Source organism: Protopterus annectens, chromosome 1.part1, assembly GCF_019279795.1.
Source record: "Protopterus annectens isolate FY-2018-M chromosome 1.part1, PAN1.0, whole genome shotgun sequence".
In the NCBI taxonomy this organism is placed as follows: Eukaryota; Metazoa; Chordata; order Ceratodontiformes; family Protopteridae; genus Protopterus; species Protopterus annectens.
Window position 1 is genome coordinate 953,510,311 of NC_056726.1, and position 21,487 is coordinate 953,531,797.

General features: G+C 42.2%; 1 protein-coding gene across 2 annotated transcripts in view; it reads right to left on the reverse strand.

Moving 5' to 3' along the window:
• ADAM17 (ADAM metallopeptidase domain 17) overlaps positions 1-21,487 on the reverse strand; it is a 2,408,764-nt gene that overhangs the window by 1,692,626 nt on the left and 694,651 nt on the right. For both annotated transcript variants that reach the window (XM_044079174.1, XM_044079166.1), the window contains exon 6: positions 15,873-16,009. In XM_044079174.1, coding sequence (XP_043935109.1) covers positions 15,873-16,009 — 137 coding nt within the window. The remainder of the gene's footprint in view (positions 1-15,872; positions 16,010-21,487) is intronic.

The window sequence follows — 21,487 nt, forward strand, 5'->3', positions numbered from 1 at the left end:
TATACTACTGATCTAATCAGCGTATCCTATAACTAAAAAGATCATCTCTACTTGACTCCAAGTAGACTATTCTCTATCTGTTAAACCTAGCACTTGCTCCTACAGTACTTATTACCTTGATACGGCACTCTTGTCATAGATAGTACCCCAAAAAGGCAAACCCCCATTTCTCGGTCACCCACGTCCCCGGAATCTTTTTAAAGTTTTTGTCTATTCCTTCTAGCATGTCGAGGGATCAGTTGCTAGTGTCCTCTCCTGCTCAGCTGGTGAACCTGGGAATATTGAGGCAATGTTACAATTGCCTCATGTACACAGACAACCCTCTCCTCCTCCCACAAAACACAAATACATGCGAGAGATGCAACTATACGGCCAAACTGGAGGCTGAGCTCTCTCAACATAGGACTGGCAAGACCAGTCAGGAGGAGAAGGTTACCACACACACTATAGACCCAGTCTCACATAGTACCATCACAACCTCAAATCATACACATAAACACACAAAGACATACTCAGAGGCTCTGATCAAAAATCTACCAAAACAGCAGAGGCCACCAAAGCAGACACCCAAACAACCACCACCTCAGAACACAACACCTGCAACACATAGACCTCACAGTCAGAGTGTCAAACAGTCACAGCCCTTAACGCCAAACACAATGCCAGACACACTAGTCATTGGTGACTCCATAGTCAGACACACTGACATCCCGCTCACGAGACTGAGTAAGGAGAAGGTCACAGTAAGCTGCCTGTCGGGCGCTAGAATCCGCCACACAACGCAAGCACTCAGGTCTCTCAACAGCAGGTACAAATATGACTCAGTCATTGTCCACGCTGGTGTAAACGACCTGAGACGTACCTCCTTGGACTACATGAAAAGAGACATTGAGGAGCTCTCTGATTATGTAGCCCAGGCAGGTATGACCCTGACCTTGAGCAGTATCCTACCTTCACCAAGAATGATGCCACAATACAGAGATAAGATGGCTTAAACACTGGTGTCATTCAAAGGGGATCCAGTGTCTGTCTGCCTGGGATGACATGCTGGACAAGCCACGCTGCTTCGCAAGGGACGGCTTGCACCTGTCACCCCTGGGATTCCGGATATTGGCAAAGGCTCTTGCCACCCCCATAGTGCCTTTTTTAGGCAAGGCTCAAATTCTAAACCTACCACCCTAGAACACAAAAAAGGAAAAAAACTAAGGGTAATGCTGCTCAATGCCAGAAGTCTAAATCTCAAAATGCACGCACTCAAGGCCCTTCTCAGTATGGAGAACATCGATGTCTGTGCTGTGACAGAAACCTGGTTCAAGGCTCCTGAGAGCACCCCAGCACTATCAGGTTTTACCTCATATCATGCGTTCCGGCCCCAAAATCCGGACAATACCAAGAAAGGAGGGGGGGTATCCATATTCATCAAGGACACCCACACCTCAAGACTGGTGGCAACGCACGATGCATCGGAGACCATTCAGGTGCAATTAACCATAGGCAAGACTGCTCTGCAAATTGTAGCATGTTACAGGCCACCCTCACAAACTCAGGAACCTCACATGGCCTTCCTGAAAACACTAGAGGGGATAAATGTATCACCAAACACCATCATACTAGGTGACTTCAATTACCCTAATATAGACTGGGAACACTACTCAAGCCCAAACACCCTAGCCCAAAAGTTCCTGGAATTCATAAACTCAAATGCCATGGAACAACTAGTCACCATCCCCACAAGAGGAGATAACATACTTGATCTCATCATCACGAACATGGGAGCACAATGTTCAACACCGGAAGTATACCCCTCACTGGTGAGATCAGATCACAAACTAATCTCGCTGGAGGTCCTCATCCCACCCCCACCTGAAATAAAAAAGACCACAGCAAAGAACTTCTCGAAAGCCGACTTCACACTTCTAAAGACTAGTGTGGTCTCCTTTAAGGCCCCCGAGCCGGCGGAAAACAGTACTCAAGCCGCTGGATCACTTACAAATGCCTTCTACCAGCACCTGCAGGACTGCATGGATAAGGCAATCCCAAGCAAAACAAAGACTCTTTGTACCAAAGGCAAGCGTCCAGTCTGGTGGACCCCAGCCATAAACAAACTCTACAACAAAAGGAGGAAGCTACTACAAGATAGAGCAAAATCCTTAAAATGTAAGACACCCTTGATCACTATAAGTAAAAAACTAAGAGCTCTCATAAAATCATCCAAAGCAAATTTCGAGAGAAAAATAGCTAAAGACTCAAAAGACAATCATAAGGCCTTCTTTAGCTATGTTAGAAACCTGGGAGGAAACTCCCAGATATGCTCAGAACTAGTTCAAAATGATGTGAAGATTACTGATCCTACAGACATTGCCAACATACTGGCTGACAGGTTCAGTGCAAACTTCTCCCCCCCCTCCCCCCAAAAGGAGAGATATCTATACCAAACGATTGCAGCCCCCCAAACATCTCCAACGCCCAAGTGAGAACTGCTCTCTCCAAAGCAAAAACACAGCATCCATGGGACCTGATGGTGTCCCTGGCTGTGTGCTCCACGAACTCAATGAGGAATTAAACCCACAGCTAGGACAGCTGTTTAATCAAAGTCTTACCTCTGGATACGCACCCAGGAGTGGCACTGCAACTGTGGTCCCACTTCACAAAGGCGGTGCCTCCACCGACCCTGGAAATTACCGCCCATTAGCTTGACAAGCCTTATCTGCAAAGCCATGGAGAGGATCATAATGGACCTCATAAATAAAGACATAGGGAATTTGCAGACTTTGGATCCAACCCAGTTTGGCTTTGTCAACGGCAGATCATGCCTTTTAAACTTGGTTGACTTTTTGAAACAGTCACCAAAGCCATTGATGAGGGAAAGGCAGTCCATACAGCCTACCTCGATCTGGCTAAGGCCTTCGATACAATACCCCACTCGGGTATCATTGAAAAACTCATCAGCTTAAATGTTAACCCATACATCACAAGATGGGTTGCAAACTGGCTGAGTGACAGAACCCACAGGGTCAGAGTTGCTGGCGCCATGTCAGACTCAAAGCCTGTCACAAGTGGTGTCCCACAGGGCTCAGTCCTGGGCCCACTCTTGTTTGGCATCTACTTTTCCGAAGTACAAGCAAACACAGGAGGGTTATGGCTGACAAAGTTTGCAGATGACTGCAAACTGGGCCATAGTAGAAAACACATCTGACACAGATATCCTTCAGAAGGGTCTCACAGAAACGGATAACTGGTGCCAGAGCCATGGCCTAAAGTTAAATGCCAAAAAATGCATAGTCATACCCTTAGGGAAAAACAAGGTTACCCCTAGCTACAAAATAGGTGGCAATCCACTGAGCACAGAAGAAGTTATCAGGGACCTGGGGACCCAGGTTGATAGTAGTCTGTCATTCGACACCCATGTAGCTAAAGTAGTTAGGAAGACCTTCTACATTGCCCACCTTATGATGAAGGGATTCTCATCTAGATCAAGGGAGGTCATAGTCTCCCTTTACTCATCACTCATCAGACCAATGATCGAGTACAATGCCCCATTCGGAATGTATCTGACTCGACACTTGCAGCAGCTGGAGAGGCCACAAAAGTTCCTCACCAAAAGGATAAAGGGTCTCAAAAATCTGTCCTATGCTGCCCGACTGAAAGAACTCCAGCTCTATTCAGTCGCCACCGCTTGCTCAGAGGTGACCTTTGCCTAACATACAAGGCCATGTCAAACCCAGATTTGATGAATATGCTTCACCTCAAAAAATCTAGATCCATCAGAGCCACAAGGGCGGGAGACTTAAACCTCGACACGGCTATTAATAGGACGTGCTGGAGGGATAGATTCATCACCCAAAGACTCCCTATGCTGTGGAACAAAATCCCGGTATATGTGAGGCAGAGCACCTCGCTGGCCTTGTTCAAGAGAAATCTTGACCAATGGATGGGAGATCGCAGATATACCCCAGGGATTACCTCAGTGTCACTGCTCGACAGAGGCACAGCAAAATAATCGGTATAGTTCCCCATACTAAAGGGGTGGCGTAAGCCACAAAACGAAGGGCTAGGCTTGTAAATGCCCTCGGGCAGATAGCCTAGTATGAACCTAAGAACCTATGAACCTATGGAGCCGACGGTTCCATTACTCGAACCCCAATGAACTCCGGCTCCAAACTCAATGGTGTCGGAGGAGGAACAGAAAGGGAGGTGGATGGAGCTGATACCTGTTGGGGAGGGCTAAACAATAATTTTGCTAGTGCCTGTGATTTAAGTAACCTACTTACTACTCTCTCCACATCAAGATCCAAGACAACCTAGAGGATCGAGAGGAGTGAGAAGAATGGTGGCTATGTTTACTTTGCAATAATGGAGACCGAGGAGCCGAATGAACTGACTCTAATGAAGGGGACCTCAGCCTCTTATGGCTCTGAGATGGCTCCAAAACATCCGATGGAGCCGACGGAGGGGTTGTCTTGTCAGTGCCAGCCGGAACCGACATACTCGGTAAATCATGTATAAGAATCGGCTCCGAAGGTGGAGCCGACGGCTTAGTGGATTTTGGGGATTTCACTGGCTGGGAACTCTTTGCCGGTGAATCCTGAGGTTTTAACAGACCCCTAAGGATCAATTTGTTCTTGCGCTCCTGCAGGACTCTTGGACTAAAGGCATGGCAAATGGAACAAGAGTCCTGCAGGTGAACAGCGCCCAAACAATAGACCCAACTGGTGTGCCCATCTGTCAGACACATTTTCTGACAGCATGAGTCACACTTTTTAAAGCCAGATACTTTAGCTTCCTTAGACATGACCCAACTACAAAAAAACTAAGTACCACAAGGGAAACACAGACAGACAAATAAGTACTACTCTAAACAAGTACACCTATCACTATATATAAAACCTCTTTTTTTTTTTTTTTAACGCTAGCAAAATAGGAAAGCCTCTAAGTTAAACGGCTATCCTAAGGAGAGGGGGAGGGGAGAGAACTCTCGAACTTAAACGAGTTCAAATTAAAAGGGAACTAAGAAGAACTAAGTACTCAACAACACGTACAGTAAACGTATTCAAAAGAAAAATAAAATATCTATTAGTTTAAAGGGTCTAAGAGAATATTTTTACATAAAAATTGAAAATATACAAGCCTGAGCCAGAAAACGACACACCTCGCATTTGAAGCAGCAAACAAGATCTGGGTAGCTGTCGCTAGGCATCATGGGATAAGGGGTAGCCTCGAGCCAGTAAACAGCTCTCGAGCTGTTGAAGATGGCCGAGTCGGAGCCGAGGATCAGCTCCGATCCCAAACAGCAAGAATGAAGGTGAGATAGACAACTTAACATCACAAGTTACAAATTGTGTGTGTACTTTCAGCAATGTTTATCTGATGAAGTTCAAGTATTTTTGTGAACAAAAGCATTCATCTGTCATATTTTAAACAAGTTTTTATTTCAAAAAGTTTCTAGATTAAAGTTCTTCTGGATTTTACCTGCAGCAGTTTGTTTCCTTGGACCTTCAATTTGTGTTTTAATCTGTGTTTCTTCAGTTTGTTTTTTTTGGCCTCCTATGAACATATATATGACTTTGATGATGCCTGTAAAAACACGCAAAGGACCTGGCACCCAGCATTAGTGGAAAACTTGAAGAGCCAGATGAGAGCCCTCATTTCCTTGATGTTGATGTTATCTTCTCTCTGTTGAGGTGATCAAAGGCTCTGAATCTTCAGGGTGCCTGAAGTGACTCCCCACCCCAGCTCTGAACCATCCATGAAGAGTTGCTGGGATGGCTGAGGAGGTTGGAAGGGAACATCCAGATTGAGAGATACCTGTTGAATCCACCAATGAAGTTGCGCTTTGAGATAAAGGAGCAAAGGGGCCAGACAGTCTAGCAGGTGGCAAGTACAGAAGCCGCACTGACCTGAAATACCACTGAAACTTTCTTCTATGAAGCCTGATCTAGGGAAGCATGGGGATGGTAGAAGCCATGAACCACAAGAGCCCGTAGCAACTCTATGGCTGGAAGAGACGACAAGGCAGGCAGGTAAAGAAAATAATTCAAGAGAGAGAGAGAACCTTGGTAGCAGGAAGAGAGGCTAGCACTGGAACAGTTTGGATCCTGAAAACTAGAAAGATAAGGTCCTGAGATGTAATCAACACTGACTGCTGAAGGTTGACCGCGAACCACAGGCTGTGCAAAAGAAGCTGGGTGAAATGAAGATCCTGCACCAGCTTGTCTGGGGATGGGGCATGAAGCAAGAGGTCGTCCAGATAGGGAAAAATCTGAATCCCCCCAGGCCTGAAAAAGGTGCCCACTAAAGCTAGACATTTATTCAACACTCTTTGGGATGTTGAGATCCTAAGGGCAGCGCAGAGAACTGAAAATAAGATGAAGAAACAGAAAAATATAAACATTTACTGAATAGGTGTGGATAGGAATATGACGATAAGCATCCTTTAGGTCCAGAGAAACAAGAAAGGCCTGGAGAAGCAAAAGGGGAAATACACTCTGAAAAGAAAGCATTTGAAAAGATGACACTATGACGAAAGTGTTTATAAAGGAAAGATCCAAGATCCTCTTTCTTGGGGAACAGAAACATTCTGGAATAAAACCCTACATATCCCTTGAGGTATGTGGAACCAACTGTATGGTACCTTGGTCTGTTGGACCCTGGAATACCCAAGGAAAATTAGGGAGTTGTTCTACAGCAGGTTGGGGGATACTAGAGAAGGAGGGAATGGCTTTCCAGGCCATAAAGTAACCCTGCTTGATAATGCAGATAACCCAATAGTCTGTGGTTATTTTTTGCCAGACTGGGACAGAGAGAGAGAAAGCCTGAGGGAGAAGGGAACCTGGATGAGAGGAAGGGAGGGCAGAAAGTTATATAGCTGCTAATTTGTCAGGAAAGGACTGCTTTTGGGGATGAGGTGTTTGAATAGGCTTATCTGAAAAAATACACATAGGAGCCTTCTTAACCTTGGAAGACTGTCTGGGCAGTCTACACAAAAAGGCAGGCTTACTAGGATATTTCTTCTGAAACTTGGGTATGGATGAAACAACAATGTGCTTAAAATCTTTCATGACTTTACCCTGATCTTGCAAGGACGTAAAAAGCTCTGCCGCATCCATGCCAAACAGGTTTAGGTTATCCAGAGGCAAATCTAGGAGTTTTGCTTTAATATATTTTTGCAAGGCTTGAAAGAGAAAGCCAGGAACAGTGCCTCATCACACAGTCAGAGGCAGCAGCTCTACAGGAGGCATCCGCTGCATCATATCTGCATTTTATAGAATGATAAGCAACCCAGAAGTGAAACCCAGTAAACAAAGAGCTAAGGCTTTACCCTCAGAGTCAGGCATGTCAGAGACCATCTTCTCAATCTGGAAGAGAAGACGCAAAACATATCTTGTCATATGGGTCTGGCAATGTATAGCCCTAAAGGCTAGGGTAGAACAAGTGTATACTTTCTTACCAATCCTCTCCATAGCTCTCCTGTCCTTGTCTGGGAGAAAGAGCTTGGCGGGGGGGGGGGGACAGCCTAGAAAACTTATCCATGAATACATAAATCACTGTTGAATCAGAGGAAAGGCACTTGTACAAGAATATGCAGGCATCTGGCATCCTATAGAACCGGTCAGGCTTATTAGGGGCTGAAGGCTGGGAGTTTGGTGTCAGGGAAACTGCCGAGAAGGTATCCAGCAAGGGAGCCAGCACAGGAGGGGCAGCAGAAGGTTTAGAGTCCATATGAAACAACTCCTAACACCTTTTCTGGACATCTGATACCTGCACTCAGTCTCACTTAAAGTGTTCCATCATGTGCAGGACTGTATCACCAAAGGACAATTCCTCCAAAAAAGAATCAAGAATGACAGATCCTCTTCCCCCAATCTATAGTCTAAAGGAGAAGGTAACTGAGAGGAGATGGCTAAAGAGTCAGCATCAGAGTCTGATTCCTCATCTAAGAACTCAGGGTCTCTTGTTCTTTTGGGAAAAGAAGACCAAAGGGGAGCAGGAACCAAAACCCCCCAAGGAGACTTCAATGCCACCACAGCACTGAACAAGAGTTGAGTGAAGTCCTACCATTCCATTTGTGGATCCTTGGCAGAACAGACACCACACATTTAGTTTTCTGCCTTTTCTTCAATGGGGCATTCACTTTTACAAAATGCAGTGGCTTGGATCCCTACCTGGATTAGGTGAAGGTACTCTGTACCTCTTCTGAGGAAGGGATCTGAGGAATCTTTTAGTCCCCTCTCAGATAATAAGCCATGGTTCCCCCTCAACATCAACAACAGACGTTTGCAAAGCCTCCAAGGATGTGCAAAAAGCAGGTTCCGTGCTGGCCTCCAAGAAGGTTCACCCCGGGGATTACTCCAGTGGCTCTACGCGACAGAGGCACTGGGAACCAAGGTCAGGTGGCACTATGCCAGTGTAATCCTATGGCTAGGCTTGTAAAGGGCCATTAGCCTAGTACACACCTATGAACCTAAGACACCAAAGGTAGCACCTCCAAGTTCTCAAGCAACACAAGAGAGACATCCAGTGAAGTTTGGATAGCAGCAGACTCAGACCTATATTTCTTGGATTTTTTTTAAGCGGCTATACCTCAGGGCAAGTGGATTCAGCCGTGGTACCTTGGACCAGCAGCTTGAGATGTTGCTTCTCAAGATAAATGGAAAGGGAAGAAAGACTGCTATGTGAAGTCTTGGGTACAAAACCATCAAAGATGGAACACTGAGTGTGTTCGTGAGACACACCTAAGTAGAAAAGGCACCTATCATGCCCGTCCTTTTGGGGAATCTGCCCTCCCACATGCAATCCTCTGAAAAATATTAGAAAAAGAAAATGGAATCCCAACAGGGTACCTATCTTGAAGGAGTAGGCTCAGTACAACCAGCAAATTGAAGGGTGATCACACAGGCGTATGATAATAGCATTTGGACTGCCAGCAATGAAGTTCTGGTTTGAGAGTGTATGTATGTTACTTTTACATCCAACACTTGTGCTTGGAGCATACAGCTAATGTACAATGCTCCAAGGTAAATAAAGGCTTTAGTATACTGGACAAATGTTGGGCTATACTTGGCACGAGATCCCTGAGGTGATGAATACTGAAAGAGTGGTATGGAAGGGATATCAAGGTACTTCATACTCCTCGAAGGAATACTTTACAGCCACGCAGTTAAGACGCTCATATACATATCACAATAAGAAGGTTACAAATAAATGTAGACAGGAATTATGATGAAAGGGGAAGGTGATAAAGAGCAGGATGTTGGATGCATGCCCTTAAGGATAACATTAAACATACAGAATACTGCATTCATAAAGTAACAAGAAATATTCTAAGAACCAAGCCAATGCAGAAATGGAGAAAGATTTTACCAATAGGGTGGCTGCAAGTAGGGCTAGAGAAAAAGGGAAGAGGTTCCTGAATTTACTGGGGGAATTAGCAAAGTAATCAATGCATTAGGAGCAAATAACTAGCAGAGAAAGGTAAGAGGAGGATGAGGCTAAGCAGAAGTATGGACTGCAGGTTAGAGACTGCCACCTTACCAACGATTGTTAAGGGCAAGGAGATGGACCAGATCTGGTAGAATTTTTAGTCGAGTCAAACTGCAGCTGCTGTTAAAAAAGGAATACTTAGTGGGACATATAAAACACTGCATGGTAACAATAAGAATAAAACAGAGTGTGTTAGAAAAAAATTGGGAAAAAAAAGAAATGAAAGGCAATCTACAAAAAAGCGATGGAAGGACATATGTATGCCTAACAAGTATTCACAAGAGTCCAAAAGTCTTAGGATATTTGCATGGAAGTGCTTACATAAGTATTTTATACTCAAAGCAGACTACACAGAATGTTTCCTCGTGTAGATAACAAATGCTGGATGTGTGATAGAAAAGACAGTGATAATTGAGCAGATTTTAAAATTTCCCTACAGAGTACTTTTTTTTTTTTTAAACAAGAAACATCTTTATTAAATTATCACATGACACAGGCACACACACACACACACATTTATACAAATGAAAACAAACCACATTGACAATCACAGATGCAAACATTATACATCACTTACAATCTATCCAATCATTGTCAGTCAAACACTACATAGCTCATTCAAATCCTGCCTTCTTTTAAACCTCGTTCCTCCTTTGCATGTATTGCTCCCACAATTCCCATTTTTTTTCTGTGTAATTTGCTCCCACCCTTTTCTAAATAAACCAATTCAGTTGTTTTGTCTCTTTACTATATTCACTACTACTACTACTACTACTAGTAAAGTTGGTTTAAACTTTGATTTCACTTTTCTAGTAATTGCTTTTTTGGCAGCCACCATAATTAGGTTCAGCAAGGCCTTACTATGTCTAGGCAATTCAGATTCTGTAACACAGCCCAAAATAATCATGTCCTTCGTTACACCAATATTCTCACCCAGTGTATCTGACAGAGCAGTCTTCAGGGTATCTTTAAAGTCTGCCAACTCATTACACTCCCAGAAAATATGTTCCCAATTACCTTTTTCTTCCCCATTACCCCTCCAACATTTGCTGTCTACCTGAGGAAAAATTCTTTGCAGTCTACCTGGGGTATAAAAATACCTACATACACACTTCCAAAGATCCTAAATCTTCTAGACTTTGCTGCATATTTGGGAGATGTATGTATATCCTCCCATTGTTTCTTTGTGAATTACTTATCCAACCTCTCTTCTCAACCTTCTCAGACGGAGTCTTATATTTATCATACAAAATTTTGTATGCTATACTTATTATTCCTTTTTTAATGGCAGCTTCTGCCCTACATTCTACTAAAAACTCTACCAGTACTGGTCTTTAACTTAGGATCTCACTATTTCTTTCTCTTTGCCTATACTATAACATCAATCCTTGATATGGAAAGCTATCTCTAGCCTGCAGAACAGATACATTTTTGGCCTCTTCCCATTTTATTACCTTTCCCTCTCTAATTATTTGCTCCCAATACATTGGTTCTTTTGCCAGTTTTCTCCAATAAATTCCAGCCCCCTATTGCTGGCATCCCTAATTGCAGTCATCCCTATCATCAGATTTGCCTTTCTCGATTCCCATGTTGGCATAGTTCATACAATATTTTCTGCTAATTTGTGAATACAATATTCTGTATGGTTACTGTTATTCTCCTTAAGGATCTGCATCCAAAGTCCCAGTCTCTCTTTGTATTGTGAGCTTCCCCATTTCATCACCACCCTTTCCACTTTGAATTATAGATTTCTGGTTGTGCTATGTATAGGAGCCTTAACTGTGTAGCTCTGAAAAGCTCCTTAAAAATGGGTAATCCCAAATCGCCTTGTTCTATTGGAAGAATCAGCTTATCCCACTTGACTCTCGCGTTTTCCCCTCCCAGATAAAATCCTTCAGCTCTTCACTGATTGCTATTCACAACTTCTCCTCTGGTTGACAAAAAATATGTCTGATAAAGGAACTAAAAATATTTTAACTCTTTTGTATCTTGCTATTAATATCCATATAACAGAGCTTCCAATTTGTCAGCTTTTATATTATCTTTTGTTCAGTCTCTTCCCACATGTCCTTAGCTGCCATACCAGAATCCTTTTTAATCCATACTCCCAAGTACTTCATTTTATCAGGTCCCGATAAATATGTATATTGCTGAACCAATTTGTGTGTGGGTATACAATTTATGGATATTACCCCTTTTTTAGCTTCATTAATTTTGTATGCCAAAAAGATATGAAACTGTCTTAAAATGTTCCACAACACTGAAACGTCCTTTTCTGGTTTTACCAGGTATAAAATAACAACATCTGCAAATAGAGCCAGCTTTGCTTGACTACCATACCAATTACATCCTTGACATCCTTGAATTTCTGAGTCCCTTATTTTCTTTGCCAGTGGTTCTAAACAGTGCAAACAACAAAGAGAAAGAGGACATCCCTGCATACTTCATCTGCTCAAACAGAAATTATCAGAGAGGAATCCACCCACTTTAATTTTCACCACTGATCCCTCATATATCCTCCTAATCAACTTTGTAATTATTATCAGGGAATGCAAATGCTTCCACTGCCCTGCTCATACACTCCCAGCTTACTCTTTCAAATGCTTTCTCTGCATCAAGACCCACCAACTATAGTGCTATTTTCTTACATTCAGCTTCCCTCTGGCTCATCAGTGTTCTGTTAATGTTGTCAAATGTTTATCTCCCTTCTACAAAACCCACAATGATCTGTATCTATCAATTTTGCCATCATCTTTGCCATTCTTTTAGACACTACAGACATGTTAATAATCCTGGTTTAGGATTGAAATGAGCCTACACAAAGTTGATCTGATAGGTCTTCGCCCTCTAAGTATTACAGCCACCACAGCTTTCTTCCAGAATGTCGGTGCTTTTCCTCCTCTTAAAAACACTGAAACAAAATCTTCCAGGTCTTTATTAGTTTTTTTCCCTCCTAGCTTCCAAACTTCTACAGGCATACCATCTATTCATGGGGACTTTCCTGTTGATTGGTTATGCATCACCATTTTTATCATCTCCTGCTATCCTGTTAATAATTGAGCCTTCTCTACCTCTAACCTTGGCATATTTAATTCTTCCATAAACATTTCCATCTGTACCTTTTCTCGATCTCCATATTTCTCTGCATTATAAAGACTTTCATAACATTTCCGAAATATTTCTAGTACCTCTAACAGGATCTCTTATCTAGGCTACCTAAGCTTGGCAACAACCCTTTATACTTTCTGTTGCCAGAGTCATTGTGCTAAAAGATTTTGTGCTCTGGCATTACTATCAAAAAACAGCTGCTTGACAGCAATCTTTCTAAATTTATACATATTATAGAGGTAATCCTTCATTTGCTGCTTAGCATCCTGCAACTGCTCCTCTTCTTGATCTGTGAGAGTACCCCTATTATGCAATACTTTAACAATTGTCAGTCCCTCTAAATAATTCTTGCTACTTTTTAAGCACATCTCTTTCTTTTATTTCCACCCTTTTAAATTCCTCTTTAATGTTATCACACTCCCTAGCTATATTTCAGAAGAAATTTCTATCTTCTCTAATAACCCTAAAATAATTTCCACTACCCATTCCTCGAATTTCTCTCTTCAACAGATGGGTGAAAAAGTGCCAATGTCTCATTTTTATTTCATCACCCTGCATTTTTATTTTAGTTGTAATTGGCCTGTGATCTGAAATAGTTATTGGATGAGTATCAGAACTTTCAATTAAATACACATGTTCCTGTGAAATATATGTTCTGTCGACTCTAGACCAGTTTTTGTATTTCCTGGAATAAAACGCAAATTTACTCAACTCCTATTACTGAATTCACATTAGCCATGCCAAATATTTTCAGAAATTTCTTCAAAAACCTGCCCTCCTTTGTTATATTTTCCCTTCTGAGTCCCCAGATATCTTTACTGCTGCAAATCAAATTCCATTCCCCCTATAAGTAATATTCTCTGCTGAAAACTGATTATTTTTCCCAGAATTTTTTTAGCTCCATTACAGCAGTTTTAAGTGGAATATAAATATGTGCCAGTGTAATCCTCCTTCCTTTAGTACTATAAATATAACATTATCACTTTTTTATCCACTTCCATTACTATTGGAGCTCCTCTTGCAATTAATACAACTACTGCTCTTTTCCTTTGTCTCAGGTATTCCACTGAATAACCATACTGAAAACCTTTCTTTATCAAATTCACATGTTCAGTTCTTTCCAAACGTGTCTCCTGTAGTATAGCTATTTGCAGTTTTTAATATAGTTCAGTACTCTTTCTTTTTTGTATGCATCTGTGAAACCATTAACATTTAAAGATAATACAGAAAGGGTCAATATGTTAAACAGTTAATATTCCCACCTTGTATTTGTAACAGCTTTTTTGTCATTTATCTAGTTCCAGCTTTTGTGTTACACAGACACACTAATGTTTGGCAAGTTGATCTTTTATGCAGTTGTTTCTTGTCATATCCATTTGAGCCTATGGCATATCTTACAAAGCTTTTGGTTTTATTGAAAGCCTTCAAAAAAAACACACACACTACCAATACACCCCTAAAACCTATTAACTTACCACTAACACACAAAACTATGTACATCTTCAAATACTGAAGTTTTACTCTCCTAATAAGAACAATTGTCCCAAACGGACAGCCACACACACACACACACACACACACACACACACACACACACACACACACACACACACACACACACACACTTGAGATAACCTAAAAGGAAGGTTATCTATTCTAAGATGCATGGTGCAGCCTATACTTCTAAGTGCTGTCTGGTTTTGTTTCATCTTTATTGCTCTCCCAGAATAGGAAAACACTTGAATGTATTCAGAAAACATTATCTCCTAGCCACTGAAAGAAATCCATTGCAAGAAAGAAGTGTTCTGTTTTTAATGCTCTTTATCAGACTGTCTCCATGGAGACATGAGAACCAGATAGAGAGCTGCTTCTAGAAGCATTTATTTGCTAGAGGAAAGCTTTATTATAGTCAATGTTCATTTGTATTTGCTTTCTCTTAAAACTTGTCACTAGATTAAGCCAAGGGCCTTAATTCAGTCATTCCCCTATAGAAGAATGAAAAAAGTACATCACTTTTTCTTGCATCATACTCTTTTGATCAGAATTTTTTTAAAACATCGCAGTGCCTAAACAAGAACGAGAAAAGAATGAAAATAGTTATATCTGCTTACTTTATTATCCCAATTACACATGAAAATAACTTTACTTTATACCATGCAGATTATATAATGCACTACAAAATTATTACTGTGAAGAACAAAATTTTGTTTTAATTACAGTTAACTCTCTCCCTTCTATTTCCCTCTCCTAAATGTTCCTCCAAACATTAATGACATGAAATAGAGCATATGCTTTAGAGTCTCCTACAAATTGAACAAAATCAAAGAAGTCCACGATTTCCAGGTTTTCTTGTCCCTACAGAGTACTTTGTCAGAAATGTTGGGAGAACAAACGGTTGTAAACAAGGAAACTGTCGATCTCTATCACTATCAATATAGGATCTCGATTGCCTATTCAAAGTAAATTTTACCAAGTTTAATGCTATTGCCTGCCAAAAAAAGCAATGATTAGAAAACAGAAATAAAAGGTAAACCAGCTGTAAATGAAGAACCAAATATTGTAAAAGATATAAAACAACTGGAGGTGGGACCTTAAGAAAATGTAAGTAGCAAATTACACAGAAATGGCAGCACAGTGGCTCAGCGGATAGTGTTGTTGCCTCACAGCAAGAGGTTCCCCAACTTCATCGTCACATGGGGTTGCCTTCTGCAAAGAGTCTGAATGTCCTCCCTGTGTTTGCGCGTGGGTTTCCTCCCACATTCCAAAGACATGCAGTAGGTGGACTGGACACTTTAAATTAGCCATAGGTGTGAGTGTGCATGTGAATGTGTGATGTAGAAGAAATACCGTGGCAGGGCTAGCCACCAGACAGTGTAAACCTTAGTTCTAGATGACTGTCACTGTTGAACTGACACCCCTACTCCATATGCAAAAATGGGAAACAGGGGGTTATGGATGGATGGATGGATGGACAGATGAAGGGGTGTGTGAACATCACACGCAGAATAATGTTCAGGAAGATGAATGAGACAAAAGGGAAGACTGGAACTAAGTAATGTACATCATGTTTGAGTGAATGAAAATTGTTAAAAAGAAAGATTTACACTACATAGACATAACTATGAAATACTACTACAGCTTTTTTTTTTTTCTATTATTGTACATGTGCTCATGTAATTGTATGATGATTCAATAAATTAAATTACATGTAAGACTCTTTCAAGACTTGGTTCATCAAGAACAGCAGCAATTTATAAAAAGGAGAGCAACAGTAATAATATTACCAAGTAGTTGATTGTGGTGCTTTCCTCACTGCGACCCATGTGCTTAAAAAAGCGATGATCAGCCACAACAAGCATTTTGCAGGTGTTCTGTGTAGGATCTGGATGTTTCTGTCTCTTTTGACGATGAAGATATCCTACTGTAAAAACAGATAAGGAAAGGAGAGCTTCAGTTTTAAAAGTGCATTAAATGTTTAGTAGTTGTACATTAAATATATACTGATTCAAACTGAAAACAGAATGAGCTATGGAATAATTTCACACTGCCAAATGCCACAAAGATTAGAGGACCACTACAGAGACAGTGTATCTTGGCTATGCCACTGTCAGCAAGAATCAAAATGGTGAATGTTCTAATATACCCAAAACATTCAACAATAAGTCAACATTAAAGCATGAAAAAGTGCTATCGGTACATAACCATTATGAAAGCAAAGCAGATATACATAGTTGCCAACAGTAAATTGAAATATAATTCACAATAAAAAAGCCTTCTAGAAAGCTGAGTAATTCACATAGCACTAAGGTGCCTACCCTTTTCACTCTTAGTCCAAAAGTTATGCAAATGAGAAAGGGGGGGGGGGAGAATGTTACATACTCTAACGGACTGGTAGAATCACAACAAAGAATGTTCCATACTCTAAAATCACAACAGTTATCACTACATTTCAATATTGTGGACTATATATTTAGAAATGTTGACTTTAGAAACTACAAGCCAAAGGAACTCAGACAGGCAAAAACGGTTGACAAATGAACTAAGACATGAATATGCTAAACTAGCATTAAGCAATTCACACAAATAAGAAAGAACAGTAGCCCCAGCCCCAGCCCCAGCCCCCACACACACACACACACAGAAAAAGCATCCAGTCATACTTGAGATACCAAATAGAAAACTTCTTCCATTTAGCCACACAGGCTTTTCTCGTAGTGTTTTTTTCTGGCCTCCTACAAAACTTAAGGCATGTCCTCAGAAAATTGATGTCTGAAAGGAATCAAAACCCTAACACTCAAATTATCAGCTGATGAGTGGACAAGTGAAGGTGAATAAAAAATCTACTGTCTTCTGTGAGAAGATCCATCCTGTGAGGTAACTTATGATGACTGCCCCCGTCTAGGTGCAAAAGAAGGGGAAACCCATGCTGTCTGGGCCAAAAGGTAGTCAACAGCAAGGAGTCTGGGTGTGTCCCAAATTATCTTGTGCAACACCCCGGGAAGTAGGGGAAAAAGTGGATAGGCAAACAGAAACATCCCCTTCCAAAAAAACAAAATGCATGACATCCACTCTCCAAGCCAAGGGACTTGGCATTCTGGAACAGAACTAGGAAAGTTGTCTGCTTTGAAGGGAGGCAAAAAGATCTACTTGAGCACACCACTGATGTATAATGTCTAGAAACACATCCCTGTGAAGCATCCATTTAAGATGATTTGTCTTGGACCTGCTCAAAGCGTCTGCCACTAGACTGTGCTCTGAAGGGATGTAGACCGCTTGTTGATGTGCCATAGGATTGTGGTATTGTTTGTAAAGTTGTTTTATTGTTTTACAGGACCTGGAACCCAAAGGAAGTAAAGGGCCTTAAAAGCTATGACTACAGCCTTCATCTCTTCATTGTTGAGATCCCCTGACATATGACGATGGGACCAAAGACCCTGGACTTTCAGGTCGTTGGAGGAAGCTCCCCAAAACCTGAGTGGAAGCATCCATATACAGCTCCTGAGTAGGGAGAGGAAACTGAAAAGGCAGACCTGGATTTCGGGAAATCTGCTGAATCCACAAGCAGAGGTCAAGCATGAGATATGGTAAGAGAGGGACTTGTAAAAACTTCCTGAAAACAGGATGAATGGGAATATGCAAGTAAGCACCCTTCAAATCTAGAGACACCACAAAAGCTTGGGGAAGCAAAAGAAGAAAGGATGTGTGAAGAGACAACACTGTGAAGGAAGGAACCTTGTTAAAAAGGGATAGGTCTAGGACAGGCCTCCATGACTCCTGTTCCCTGCTGAGTCAAGGGAACAGGCTGGATGGTTCCCTCGTCTAGTGGTTTCCAGAGAACTAAAGGAAAGTGAGGAAACTGACATGAAGGATGCTAAGGAAGGCCAGAAAATAGAGGAAGGAATTTCCAAGCCATAAAATAACCATGCTGGATGATGGACAGAACCCAGCTGTCTGTGGTTATCTGTTGCCAAACAGGAAAGGAATGGGTTGGCCTGATGGACAGTGGAATCTGGATAAGGGGGAGAGGAAGCTAGATGTCATACACAGGCAGATTTGTCAGGAACAGTTAGTTGTTGGACTCTAGAATTCTAACTGGGTTTACCTGGGAGAAACCCTCTTACTTGTAAGCAGGTTGTCTAGGTGGCCTACAGAAAAAGGAAGATTTTGATGGCTAGTTCCTCTGAAAATTGGGTACAGAAGAAACACTTATTTTAGGTCTTGTATGACATTACCCTTACTGTGCATGGTTTTAAACAATCCTGCAGCAGTAGTGCCAAAAGGATTCTGGTTGCCCAAGGGGAAAAAACAAAGTTTGGCCTTAATGTCCTCAGAAAAGGCCTGCACGTGCAACAAGGAACATCTCCTTCAGGAACCAGGTGTAGCTGCTCTAGAAGAGGCACCAGCTGTATCACAGCTACATTTAATAGAATGCTGAGCTACATGAGAGGTAGAACTCAGAAGAGAAAGAGCAGAAGTACTGTCCAAATGAGGTACATCAGTCAGACCCACCTTACTGGGACAGAAGAGCCAGGACATATCTACAGTAATGTGAGTCTGATAATTAAGGGCCTTAAAATCCAAAGAAGCAGAAGTATACACTTTTTCCCATACCTCTCCACAGCACAGCTGCCCTTCTCAGAAGGTAAAAGTTTGGAAGAGGAAAGCAGTTTGGGTGGCTTATCTGTGGACATGGAAACAACAGCAGGAGAAGATGAAGGACAGTCCACAGGAATGCTATGAATAACACACATAAATGCACAAAAACATACTTGGAGGCTCTAAATAAAAATCTGCAAAAGCAACAGAAACCTCTAAAGCAGATACCCAAGCAACCTCCACACCCCATCACAAACCATGAAACACATACTTCACATAATCAGTGTACCAGGCAATCACAGCCCTTAAGGCAAAACAACATACCCAACACACTAGTAATAGATGACTTTATAGTCAGGCACACTGATGTCCCACTAACTAGGCTGGACAAGGAGAAGGTTACAGTTAGCTGCCTGTCGGGCGCCAGGATCTGCCACATAACACAAGGACTCAGGTCACTCCAGAACAAGCACAAATACGACTCTGTCATTGTCCATGTTGGTGTGAATGACCCGAGACGTACCTCCCTGGACTACATGAAAACAGACATGGAAGAGCTCTCTGATCAAGTAGCCCAGGCCGGTATGACCCTGACCCTGAGTAGCATCCTGCCCTCACCAAGAATGATGCCACAGTATAAAGAAAAAATGATCAATTTCAACAATTGGCTAGGTTTCTGGTGCATTCAAAGGGGATCCAGTGTCTGTCCACCTGGGATGACATGCTCAATAAGCCACGTTGCTTCGCAAGAGATGACTTGCACCTGTCACCTTTAGGCTTTCGAATACTGGCCAAGGCTTTTGCCGCCCCCATAGTGCCTTTTTTAGGCAAGGCTCAAATGACAAACCCACCACTGTAAATAGCAGAAGTAACACAAAACTGAGGGTAATGCTACTCTACACCACAAGTCTAACCCTCAAAATGCATGCACTTGAGGCACTCCTCAGTATGGAGAACATTGATATCTGGGCAGTAACAGAAACCTGGTTTAAGGCTCCAGAGAGAACCCCAGCACTACCAGGCTATAACTTATACCATACTTTTCAGCCACAGAACCTGGACCGAAACACAAAAGGTGGGGGTGTATCCATATTCATCAAGGATACCCACACCTCCAGGTTAGTGGCACAGCACAATGCCTCAGATATCATCCATGTGCAACTAACAATGGGCAAAACTGCAATTCAAATTATAGCTTGCTACAGATTACCCACCATTACCCATGACCCCCATTCTGCCTTTCTGGAGACGATGGAAAAATATAAATGTCCTACCAAATGCCCTAATATTGAGTGATTTCAATTACCCAAACATTAACTGGGAGAACTACTCAAGTACTTACTCCTTTGCCCAACGCTTCCTAGAATTTATAAACTCTAACGCTTTGGATCAACTGGTCAACACCCCCAACAGAGGTGACAACATACTGGACCTGGTCAACTCCAACATGGGCAACTGGTGTTCTACACCGGAGGTCAAACCCTCGCTGGTTAAATCAGACCATAGACTAATCACTCTGGATATCCACATTCCGCCCCCACCCCCAATCAAGGAAACCACCGTGAAAAACATTTCAAAAGCAAACTTCACGTTACTTAAGACTGAGGTGGAAAGGTTCACAGCCCCCATGCTAAAGGGCAACACTGTCCAAGCTGCTGAATCCCTTACAAAGGCACACTATGAGCACCTGCAAGAATGCATGGATCATGCTATCCCAATCAAAACCAAGATTCACTCCTCCAAGAGAAGGAAACCAGACTGGTGGACCCTGCCATAAACAAGCTATACAATAGAAGGAGGAAACTAGTAGAGAAGAGAGTAAAATCTCAAGAAGGAAAGACATCCCTGATCAGTATCAGCAAGAAACTATGATCCCTCATAAAATCATCCAAGGCTAGCTTCGAAAGAAAAATTGCCAAGGACTCCAAAGATAACCACAAAGCGTTCTTTAGCTATGTCAAGAACCTAAATGGAAACTCTCAGATCTGCAATGAGTTCGTGCAGAATGGCACAAAATACACTGAACCGACTAATTTCGCCAACATTCTGGCAGACCGGTTTAGTGCAAACTTCATCCCCCTCTCGTCCCCTAAAAGGCCCATAACCATACCACAAGAATGTAGTGCCCCGGCAATCACTGAGACACAGGTTAAAACAGCCCTATCCAAAGCCAAAAATATAGCTTCAATGGGACCAGACGGTGTACCAGGCTGTGTCTTACACGAGCTCCAAAATTAACTAACCCCTCACCTAAACACACTGTTCAATCAAACTCAGCCTCTCTACAGGTTACGTACCCATAGAGTGGTGTACAGCAACAGTTATCCTGCTCCAAAAAGGTGGAGCCACAACGGACCCCGGGAACTATCACCCTATAAGCCTGACTAGCCTGGTCTGCAAGGCTATGGAGCGCATCATCATGGAATTCATTAACAGAGACATTGAGAACCTTCAAACATTGGACCCTACCCAGTTTGGCTTCATTAAGGGTAGATCATGCCTCCTAAACCTGGTGGACTTCTTTGAGACAGTTACCAAGGCTTTAGACGAGGGAAAGGAGGTCCACAAAGCCTACCTAGACCTCGCAAAGACTTTCGACACCATTCCCCATTCTGGTATTATAGACAAGCTCACCAGCCTGAACATAAACCCCTACGTCACGAGATGGGTTGCCAACTGGCTCACGGATAGAACCCACATGGTAAGAATTGCAGGCTCTAGGCCCGACTCTAAACCAGTTACAAGTGACATCCCCCAAGGCTCAATCCTGGGACCCCTCCTGTTTGGTATATACTTCTCAGAG